Here is an 11890-nt window from a genome sequence, read left to right on the forward strand (position 1 = left end):
TTGGCAAAACATATTTGACACATACTTGCTGAAACCTAAGATGCTATTTTACCACGATAAAACTTCTTTGGATAGTGAATCACAGCTGACACAGAACTTTCACTGTTGAGAACCTTTCTGGACTAGGTCTGTAGACTGGACTCTGATTTTGATACTGCTTTCACTGGACTGTTCAACTTGCTCTTCTTCCCCTCTACTTCTCAATTTGAACAGAAAATAGACATTCTCCTGGGACTGAATATGTGCTGATAAACAATTTTAGTTCACTGAGTAAATATGTTTTTAAACAGTTTGTAAAATATGCATTGTGTGTCAACACTGTAACAGATGTTATTTGGAGCTACTCCATGATACAAAGCCATAAAAACACAGATGTAGATGTGACTTGTTTTAAAATGCTGTATAAGAATGGTGTCCAGGAATTAGGAAGATTCAGTTATTTAGCTCACTAGGAGCAAACACACAAAATACACATGGATTCAGACATTGGCATATTCTAGTGAGTATCAGATCCCTCAGATGCATCTTTAGTGTGATAACAGAGGCAAGAGTAGAAATGTGGGAGAAGGATCTGGGACTAGTGCACTTTTCTTTAAAAATGACCAGAACGGATAAGGGAAACCTGGCAAGCTTGTTATTTGTGAAGAAATTCTTGAGGAGGAATATGTGGAATCTTTCTTCTGGAGAACTGCACTTCAAATTTGCAAACCAAGTCTACTCTTATACTTTTTTTAAAAGCTGTTGAACACTGATGAATTTATTGAAATTTCAATTAAATTTTACAGCCAGCTGCCCAAAACAGAGCCATCTAGGATTTCACGTTATGTCACATTTATAATGCAGATTCAAATAAAAGCAGCAAAGAGCTCAAGAACAGATCAACTGTAGGTAACTTGGAAGGCCAGACAGCAATCCCCAAATCTGACTACAGTGGTTTTACTCATCTTGCAGAGCTCTCTGACAGATCCAAATGGGAATACAGACCTACATTATGAGATACAGGGATGGACAGTATTTATGAAGGACTTTTAATTTGCCACATGAAAACTTGGGTGTGGGGAGAATTTAGCGAAAGAAAAGTCACAGGTAACTACAAATGAACTCCAGAGTACTAGATAAAGTATGAACTCAAGAGTTCCAGATAGTTTATTCAGAAAAGCCAAGAGTTAAAACAGAGAAGACAGACAGGAGATGGAGAAAGAAGGAAGCAGTGCAAATTAAAAAAAAAATTTTTCTTTTGAGACAACGGTTAATTTAATGATTTCTTCTGTGGGGCTGCAGTGGAAAACCACGGTAAAAATTTTCTGGAAAGAACCAGGACACTTCAGTGAAAGACTGAAGGAGAAAAGGAAATAAGGAGGTGAAGCACTATAAGAGAGGGAACAGAGAGCAAACAGGCAGTTAAGATGCTGAAGAGAAAGTCTGGTCAAACTGCAGGAAGGCATCTGCACACCCAGCGGTGCCTGAGCTGCCTCCTCCTGCAGCTTCTCCCACCCCTGGAGCCTCTGGCTGACTACATCCTGCAGCTCTTTCCCAGGCCACCAGGGAGAAAGCCTTTCTGGGGCCCTTCTTTTCCCAGAGCAGGGGAAAAATACTCCTGCTTTGTTTGCCCTGTCTCTTAAATAATAGTTTTGCTTCCAAGGTAATCCAGCTTTATGCTCATCCTATGAAGAGACAGAACCTTTTCACTCAGACCAAGGCAACTGCCTGGTGCAGAGCTCTAGGGTGGATGTGCCTTTCACGCAAACCAGTAACACCATCATCAGGCAAGAAAGAGGCAGGCTACATCACAAATCTGTCAAGAGCTTCCTGCCACATACAGATGCACACATTCTCCTTAAATGCACTAGGAAGGAATCATAATACAGCTCAGCTCACCGCAGACCTGAGGGGAATTGGCATAAGATCCTGGGAAGGCCACTAACATAGAGGGGTGCCCACAACTTCAGTGAGGACTCAAGCAGAACTGTGCAGAGAGCCTTCTGAGGCTCAAGCTCCTTTAATCTGAGTGCTCACACATGGATACAGATCATCCAGAGTTAATTCTGCTGCATGGAGTTCCCAGGGGCTGAACACTGCTTCCCATTTCCCCACCCTCCTCCTCCCTTCTCTGCACTTCTCTTTTGGCAGCAGGGATCACTCAGGAGCCAAACTGCAAGCAGACTCCCCCAGAAGTAGGAGTTCATATTACACCAGTCTGTCACTATCCCACAAGAATATCTGAGAGTTTTTGTATATTTGCCACAGGATGATGCCATGTGACACAACTGCACCACTCCCAGAAATCGTGAGAGCTTCACCTGTGTGAAGGAGGCTTTGGAGGAGGAAGCAACGCGGTGGCGGCTCCACTTACCTCCTTGCTGAGCCTGTGGGGCAGCCAGCTGGGATTGCTCCTAGTCTCATTCCCTCACCAGCATGGGGCATAAAACATAAACCAAGAACTAATCTTTTAATGAGGGGCTCTTCAGGGCTGCTCTGGGAATACCAGATCAGTGGTAACCACATACTAGGCTGTCACTTTCCTCCTTCCACAATCTCAAAATGCAGTTAACTTGGATAACGCATGCACCATAGACAAGGCAGTCCTTCCCACTGTCCCTTAAGAACACTCCACCCTTCCCTCCCTCAACCCTCCACTTTCTGTCCCCTCTCAACAGAAACATTTATTCACACATGCAGTTTTAAACATATGCATGTTGCTCTTTACCTTCTGTGCTGGGTTTTTTCATTTCTTCCACTCTTATGAGTTTCTTCCTGACTCTGCGAGTAGAATTCACCAGCTTGTGCAACCGCTTAAACTTCACCGACTCCTCTGTTTCATCATCGGATTGTTCTCTTGACTGGCAAAGAAACAAAGGGAATATTAATAAAGTAGTAGTTCCATGGCTTGTTTCTTCAAGTCAAGTTAACCAGCTCATCTGCTGTGCTGTGTTGATGCAGCTCTGTAACTGGTGTTATATTTTCAGCCCAGGTCAGAAAGAAACATTTAAATTACTGAGAGTAGGTTTTTTTTTTCTTTTTCTGAAAGCATGACATACCATTTTGATTTCTAAATCTGTGCAACGTAAGATCCTAGGCACTGAATTGCATTCCTGCCCTTGTCTTTCTTCCCACGCATTGTGTAATAACTACTTCCACGTCCTCCCTCAGTACTTTTCAGGCAGGGCTGTTTCCCAGGGCTCTTCTTACCATACCAGTTATGCTCCTGTGGTTTGGGTCAGTCACTGGTCTGTCTGGCATCTCAGAACTTGCTGTTTAAAACTGGTTATAAACAGCTTCTCCAAACCGAAGCTCTGTCATTGACGACTTCTCTTTTTTTATTCCCCTCAGTCTTCACAGAAAATCAAAACCAGCAGCACAAGAAAGGGACGGGAAGGAAAAGGAAGGAGGAGACCTCATCTGCCTTGCTCACAAACTGCCACAGCTACAAGATTTTATTTTCCTCCTCCCTGCTCTCTACACTCCTCCTGAAGGCTCTCAAGGCTGGAATTAAGATGGACACAGCATTCCTCCAGCACTGACCAAGGGAAAACTCTGACCTTTTCAGATATACAGTGCAGTCCATATTCCCCAGCATCCCGTTTCGTTTTGCATCTGATCCAGTATGCTCAGTTCCAGCTGTTTTCCCTCAAGTATCAAACATTACAGAGACAAAAAAAAATTCCCCTCTCTCCAGCAGCAGTGACACAACAAGCTGAAACAATCCATTCCTTGTGAACAAGAAGACGACTTCAATTTTCGAGCCAGATTCAACGTTCAATGTGCTACTTCCTCTGTTTTAATCAGTTCAGAATGTGGAAGGCGACTGGGGGAAGGGTAGGGAAGGGAAGGAGAGAGGGGAGGAGGCCAGCAGGGCTCTATGGGTCCGGCCAGGACAGCCCTGGCACTGCACGCTGCTGCACATTCCTGCGTGCAGCGCAGGCTCCAGCTGGAGCACAGTATGGATCATATACCTTACTTGTTTTTTGCCCGCAATCTGAGCCAATTCACTGCATTCCTAATGGTTGGCTCTAAAAACCCTCATATAACTTCCTGTCGGCACAGCTATCCTGCTTTCCACAGTGAGCTCATCCTTTTCCCCCCTTCTCCTTAATGAAACTTTAAAAAAAAAAAAAATCCCCCAACAACAGCAAGCCAAAAAAAGACCAAAAATAATAATAAAAAAAGAAGCCACCCCCTCCCAAGCAAAAATGCTGCTGAAGCTGAATAAAAGATAGGCCAAATACAAAAATGCTTTCTGCTTTTCTAATACACTTAAATATCAGGATGTGGTAATAACAGTAGATGCCGTGGGGCAGGACACCAATTAGCAGTTGCAGATGTATGGGTACACTTCCAAGGCCACAAATAGTGCTTGGAGGAGCCAGAGCAGCTCTGAAAGTCTACCTTGCAGGCACGCACCTCACGAGGCCTACCCCAGAGCAAACTTCAACCATTTTCTGAAAAGGCACTGTCAATTACTGATTTCCCACAAAGGTCATGTTACTCCAAAATAAGAAGGAACATGAAATGGATCAGATGGCAGTAGGAATTGTCATTCTGTCATCTGAGAGCCACAGGAATGCATTTACTATGGTACAGACTGGCTAGGTAACTAACAACCTCCTCCAGTAATAACAGGGCAGTAAAGAGAAGTATCAGACTTGTTTATACCAAGATAAATTAAGCAGCAAAATGAACATTAATTCAGAGATCATGGCTTGGACAACTTAGTGACACGTCAAACAACAAACAATTATATTTAGATAAGATGAAGAATGGATTTTTTTACTGTAATCAAGATGTTCAGTCAAGAGTTCTTAGGCCATCAAGTACATCTTGGCAAGCAACCACCTACATACTCTCCACATAAATATGTTTATTTTAAATGCAATTACTCAAAGCAACTTCTTTCTTTCATTACTTTTTGTACACCCTTGGTTTGCAGGACTATTGCTTGTCAATTGTGAGCTCTGGAAGACTGAGAGAATGGCTCATACCTGGTCTTCCCTCCCAGGATTTCATAAACAAATAAAGCAATCAGTCTTAAATTTTCACTACTAGCATCCAATAAATAACTGTCCCACTCACAAATACCAAGATACAACAACAACACAAGCTTTTACAATGTCTGACATGTGCATTCATGACTACCACCATGAAAGCAAGGGCTGAAATAGCTTCAGTGTGAGGTACTGACGTCAAACCCAGGTGGGTGGTACTGGGGGTCCCATAACACTTCAAAATTCATTCAGACCCATTGTAATCAAGTGCCATCTGGTCTCCCCCACCACTTCAGGACTCCTGGCACCCTTTAAGTTGGGGTTCTTCTCAGGCAGTCACAGACCCTTCCCATGCCAGTGCTCAGCTGGGAGAGGCAAGAACAGCTTATGCCTAACAAAAGGAGCCACCGGATAATGGGTTGACTAAAACCAAAGTCCGTTCCTCTCCAGCAGCCTATTTCCTGTCATATTGGGTAACATGTGGCATGGAAAATCTTCTGTAAAGGAAAAGGATGGCTAAGAAGTTCATGCAAAAAGGCCTAAAAAGTCTGTGACTACACCAGTGATGCTCTTCAGGAAACTTCCTTGTCAAATAACGCTGATTCTCTGAAAATGAAACCATTTGGAAAAAGGGTTATGCTTTTGATGCGCTTCCGGTTTTCAAAACTATTTAAAAAAAAAAAGGCCTTGAAATGATCCAAAGATTCCATTTTGGGACATGGGAAAAAGAGCTTATTTTCCCAGCTCAAGTGATGTGGATTTTTTTGTGGGCTTTTTTTTTTTTTTTTACAGCTAATATTAAACAGAAAACAGAAATGTAAAGCATGCAGCCCAAAAGCGACATACTTGGAAATCACTGAACTTCAATGTTTTAACTTCACCAACTCACTCTACCCTCCCTGCTTCCACGGTGACAGATTTTTGGTGCCTGTCCCTGACTTTGGATGGGAGGATCACCCGTATCTCCCCAACATGTGGTAGGCCAGGCAAATGGCTTCCTGGACAGCTCTAGCATCCAGGCCTTGGCACAGGGCTTCAGTACAGCCAGCTGCCAGCCCCACTCTCACCCTCCCCATCCTTAAAGAGCATTTGAGTGTGCTGCAGCACTGCAAAGGGATAAACATAATCTGCTAAAGAAGGAATGATGCATCTGCAAGAGGCAAGGCCAGAGGCTCCCTGGAACAGGGAACAGGAGGAGGACAAGCTGCACCTTCTCCTCTCCACCAGCACCTCCTGCTCCGAGCACATGGCTGTTCCCCCTTTAGGCCAAGCCTCGGGGTTGTTAATGCGCTGGTAAAACAGCCAGGGCCTCTCCATCTCTCCATCCACCCGCTGGAGCAAGGCCTCTCCCCGTGCTCCAAGGGGAAAACAAACAGATTTGCAGTACTGTAAATAGGAACAACTTCCATCTCTTTTGCTCCAAATTTTTCCATCCGAAAGCCCATACGGCTCAACTTTTAATTATTTTGGCTAATGCTGTATGTAGTAATTCTGTGGTGAATGCTTAAGTGTTTCATTTCTGGTTTCCAGGGCAACATTACATCAGATTGCAGACAGCTGGCTCCACAGCCTTAAACCATAACAAATTGGCCAAAGCCGATGCAGAAAACTCGCGCTTGCTCTAGAGGAAGCGCGCAGGGCTCGGCTGGGCTGCCGGCACAGCCTGCGGGGCCCCTCGGCGGGGCTGGCCAGGCACAGCCACCCTTCCCCACCCTGCTTGGAGCAAGTGCCTCCCCGGCACATCTGCAACGCTCTCACCGTGCAGAAACCCGCCAGCTCGGACAGCTCGGCTGCACAAACACGTGAAGGACTACAGGGAAACAGGGATGAATTTAACAGCATCTGGAAATAGCGACGACTGCATGCAGAGGACTGCAGCCACCACGTACCACATGGCTGGAAAATGATGGAGAGGCCAAGGCCCGTCCCCACCGCCCAGCTCTTCGCCACTAACAAATGTGGCCACAAACCTAGACAGATGCTATCCAATACAGGAAAAATCAATTTCCTCTGCCACATCTAGTGTCTCTTCTGCTTGGAATACTTTTCTACTCACGCACCTCTCAAGGTCACACTTTGCATCATCTCATATGTAAGATCAAAGCAAGAATCCTTACATTCAGGAACAAATAAGAAATCATCACATGTACTTCGATACTCCAGGAGCTCTCTGTAGTTCTGCTCCTGGTGCTCTCTTTGCTTTCTCTCCCCCTTTTCTCATGCAGACTCTGCTTCTGCCCACTCTGGAGGCAAGGCACATGCCTTGCTCTGCCACTCTCTAGCATCCAGCCCATTTCACATGCCACAGAAATAACAATCCTAACCTCCCCCTTTGAATTAGTGCTTCACATGTACACGCATACACAGAAAACCAACATTTATTAGGATACTTGGAATTAATTGGCAAAAAGTAAACCAGAAGAAAGTAGCTAGCTTTCGGCAGGACTATGTTTGGAAACACTTCAGAGTTATAGCAGCAGTCCTTAAAAAATACAAGACAGGCAAAGCCTGATAGTCAGGTCCGCAGAAAACAATTTAAGAAACACTAGGACAATATCCAGTTAAAGCTATCATAACTGATTAATCTGTTTCAGCTCCATAAGCAAAAACATATGTGATTTTTACATGAGCTGTGTGAAGCCATTTAGAAAGATGTTAAAATTTTATAAATCACTTTTATGCCTAGTAGTAGTTCAGCCCCAAACTGAAACCACTAGGAAACCTCCCATATAAGAAACAAGGAAATCTGTTAATATCTGACCAAGCTCAAGCTGCAATTATTTTTGGCTAGTAGAAAATTCTTGTTCAGCAAAGTGCAGCAAAAATACACATTCAGACTCATGGGCATATCACATCACATCCCCCAGCCCCTGGCTAGCTCACTTCAGAACTATGAGCTCTACCGTAAATGCAAAGAGATTTTGCTGTTCCCTTTAGGAGACATGGTTACACATGTCCATTCTTCTTTCTCTCTAACAGGCTTACATCTGCCAAAAAATCCAACCTTTCTAAATTTGTTAAGTTTTATTAAAGATGCCTGGATAAAGTTAGAGACAGGAAAATAGAACAGAAAATAACTTAAAAGCCCAAGGAAAAGCAGAGGAGAACTGAGAAATGCTACACGTGCTGTGCCTGAGAATAACGACAAAAGCCTTTACTCTTCATCCCTCTCCGAAACAAGAGGCACATCCTCTCCACATCATGCTACATGCTCGGTGACTTACCAGCTTCGGCATTTATAGGCCTAAAGCTCAGTTTCAAGTAATTCCCCCTGAGTCCTCAACTGCTGTCAGCTTCGTAACCCTAAAATTTAGGATCAGACCCTTCTTCTTAAGTATTGTATTCGCTCTGAATCCCGAGCACAAAATGCCTCTTCTCTGAAGTTACATTATCAGACACCAAGCTGGCTCCGATTCCAGCACTGAATATGTAAAGAAAAAAGCATGATGCTGGACTCAATTAGCTGTTTTCTGCTCACTGATTGATTCCCCTAGTTACTCGCTAGCTGCATAACTTGCAAGAAAGGCATAAGTCATCAGCTCTAAGCAAATCTTCTATTCACCACAAGGAAAAAAGGGAGTGTTGTACATGGCAAACAATCCCTGTTTTCACTGACGAAGGCTTGCTGACCCCTTGCTGGCCTCCAGTTCCTTAATTACTGTCTATGGAATTTCAGTGAACGAAAAAAAATACAGAGAATCTCTGCAAAGCCAGGACGAAGACTGACCCTCAAACATGACCACTAGAGTGAAGGCTGTGTCTGTAGAAAATATAACTTAAGCCCATTACCAGGCTCTTTTTATTTTCACTTTTTAATTCTTCTGACAAAAAGCCCCTCTGAGAATTTCTCTTCACAAAGGGCTAACTTGACAGAAAAATATACCTTGCTTAAATGTTTTTTAAATTAGTGAACTTACATACTTTTTTTTTTTTTTTTTTTTTTTTCCTACTTGCTTTCAGTGCTATACAAAACTAACATCACTAAGAACAGGAAAGGCAAAGGGTGTTTAATTCAGAAATCTCAGACTGGCCTAGAATTAGCCACATTGCAGCTTTATGAAGCACTGCAGGAATAACGTTCAGCCTCTCCTTCTAGGCTGGGCTCAGACTCTCCTTCCCAAGAAACAGACTCTGAGATGTTCAAGTAAATTGGCACTCTTCCAACAATCAACCATACCTAATCACAAACCTTGGGACAAATCCAGAATTTGGACAATTCTTCTCAGAGCACAAAAAAACACAGACCAAAATTACTAATTAGGAATACTGCTATCCAGTGGTGGACAGCAGTAGGAAAGGCATACCATGTTAGGGCTCTCTGTAAGACCAGAAGAGATTCCCCTTACTCAGGACCATTCCATCAATGGCCATTTAATCTGGATTCAACACAGAGCAATCACACGGTGAAATCCCAGTGGAACTAAACATCTACTTCCTTTGATGACTGGCTGATTTTAATGAGCCACGTAGCCGAATATCCTTTCCAATTTTCTCCATCTTTGTGCTAGGGACCTTACACAGCTCTTCTACTCCCTACTGGCCACGTAAACTAGATTTATTGGCACGTTGTAGCTGCATTCTTAACCTTGAATTACTTCAGCCCCAAAACCCTGATGTAAAACCCTATGGAAAATTCTGAGCTTCAGATAAAACAAGCTAGTGTTCTCCAGTTTCAATAACATACTGACCCACATCAAGTGAAACATGACAAGAACTTCCTTGAAATTACCCCAGATTTCCTTAGAAGTTCATGGCCATGACTGAAACTGATCTAAGTCTGGGGCTTTGCAACTTGAGTTTTGAAGGTTTTGGGTTTCATTAGAAAACTTCACAAACTTCAAACCCTTGCAGAGGCTGTTTATAGAAAACTGTCTGAAGCTCAGAAGTGATAATCTGCATCATATCCTGAGGTTACAAATAAAGACCTCCAAAATTTTAAAGAAAATTAACAGAGGTCATAAAAGTTTTGCCACTTCACATAATTCACTGAAAGAGCATGATTTGCAAAGTCTGCTTAAGTCTAAAATGTGCAACGGTAGCATTATCCCCCCTCAGGTAAACTGTGAGAAACAGTAATTCCATGTCTGGGTTTGGTCTGTGATTATTTACAAAGAATCAAAGGAGCATCCAATGGCTACTTTGGTGAAAGATACATGACACACTTGCTGATGACAACACTGCTTGCTGAAGTTAGTGGGAAATATTTGTCATAAGTAACAAGAACACAAAAATTTAATTCTCTCAGGAGGTCTGTCTTGATACTAGAATAGCTGCTTATGCAAATTCCTAGATGTTAACTGTTTCCAGGTTTTAGTAAAATAATTTTGAGAAGCACATTGCTGACATTTGCATCTGCAAGCCAGACACATTTCCTCAAAGCCAAGTGTTTCTCTCACTGATTAGCATAATTAATTTTAATGACATTACAACTGTACTCATGTACCACTCATCATAAGTATATATAGGGCAGAATCAAGCTCTGCATTACATTATTCCTTATTTATTACATCATTCCTTTCCAATTCTCCTGCAGACACCACTATATCAAGTGCATCTTGTCTTTAGGGAAGGCCCGGGGAGAATCTCTATTCTTTGGTGTAGACTGTACTATTATCAAATGGAGTACACCACTGGTCCTGGAAACCAACCTCCCTGCATTTCAGAAAACCAAAGGTAGAACAACAATGCATGAAATACAGGGAAATTTGTATCAGAGAAAAAAAAAAATATTAAAAGAGAATGAGAATCCTCTAGTGAAGGGTACAGTAATTTAAATTACTTTTTCAAATAATCAAACTATTAATATTACCACCCTAAGTGCAAGGAAAGAACCACCAGCAGCAGGGAGGGGGAGCAAGTGGTAACCAACAGGAGTGCAATTAAAATTTTCTGTTCTATCACAAGTAAAGATTATTCAGCATGGGTCTGCCAAATAGGGCAGTGAAACACATGGCTTTTGAGATTCTTGAACCGAGCGAGGCTTTGTTCCAATTTAATAGGCTTGGTCTCAGAAAAGATGGGGGCAGGGAAACCACATTATGGATTACAGCATCTCCTGCTGGTTGACGCATGCAGGGAGAATGGTCATAGGTAAGAGTAGCTACCACAGTCCCTCAACCTCTAGGTAATAAGAAATCAGGCACCTGCCCAAAGGCAGAAAGGTATAAAAGAGCCAAGTAACACGACAGAGTGAATATTAAATTAATTTGACTTCCTACCTCTCACCCTCCCCAAATAATGTGGCCAAATGTTTTGCAGAAAGTAATTCAACAGGGCTTCTCTGAATGCAGTCAAAACAGAAGTGGTTGTGAACAAGCCTAATTACAGTCAGTGCCTGTGCATTACTGTAAGTTGTCTTCTCTGAGTCATGACAGCAAGAAGATTTTTCTCAGAGACCTTACAACGGACTAATTACATCCAGTCTTCACATCCACAGGAGCAACCCCTACTGGCAGTGAGCAGGAGGTTTACTTGGGTTACATTACTGTCAACTGCTCAGTCTAATCCTGTGGTGACAGTCTTTAGTCACTGCATACCTAGGGACACACACCTATCTAAGTTGTATCTGACAAGAACATGGGCAGGTCTTGCATGGCAAATAATACTTAAAGAAATTATCAAGTTTTATTCCTAAATAAACGTGCTTCTCCTGCAAATTTTAAAGTGTTCTGAAAAATTTCAGAACAAATAAGTAAAAACCTCCCTAGAGTGTTCTACCAAAGTCTAAACACATCAGTGGTCTCTTGCTCTTCTATCATCACTCCACAGGCTTGACCTTACTTGAAACTTTCTATTATATTCTGGGAACTGTAACAGTGATTTGCCTTTCTCTCATGAATTTTTTTTTTTGTATTGTTGTACCCATAGGAAACCCTACTCTTATGTGTGCAGAGAGACAGGGGAAAGAG

At 42.7% G+C, this 11890-nt stretch overlaps 1 protein-coding gene across 1 annotated transcript in view; it reads right to left on the minus strand.

The window, feature by feature from the left end:
• SASH1 (SAM and SH3 domain containing 1) overlaps positions 1-11890 on the minus strand; it is a 94952-nt gene that overhangs the window by 26232 nt on the left and 56830 nt on the right. Inside the window, 1 exon segment of the mRNA XM_009999975.1 lies at positions 2708-2840. Within this exon segment, the coding sequence (XP_009998277.1) occupies positions 2708-2840 (133 nt within the window).

The sequence above is a fragment of the Chaetura pelagica genome, unplaced genomic scaffold (assembly GCF_000747805.2).
Source record: "Chaetura pelagica isolate M959 unplaced genomic scaffold, ChaPel_1.0 scaffold135, whole genome shotgun sequence".
Taxonomy (NCBI): Eukaryota; Metazoa; Chordata; class Aves; order Apodiformes; family Apodidae; genus Chaetura; species Chaetura pelagica.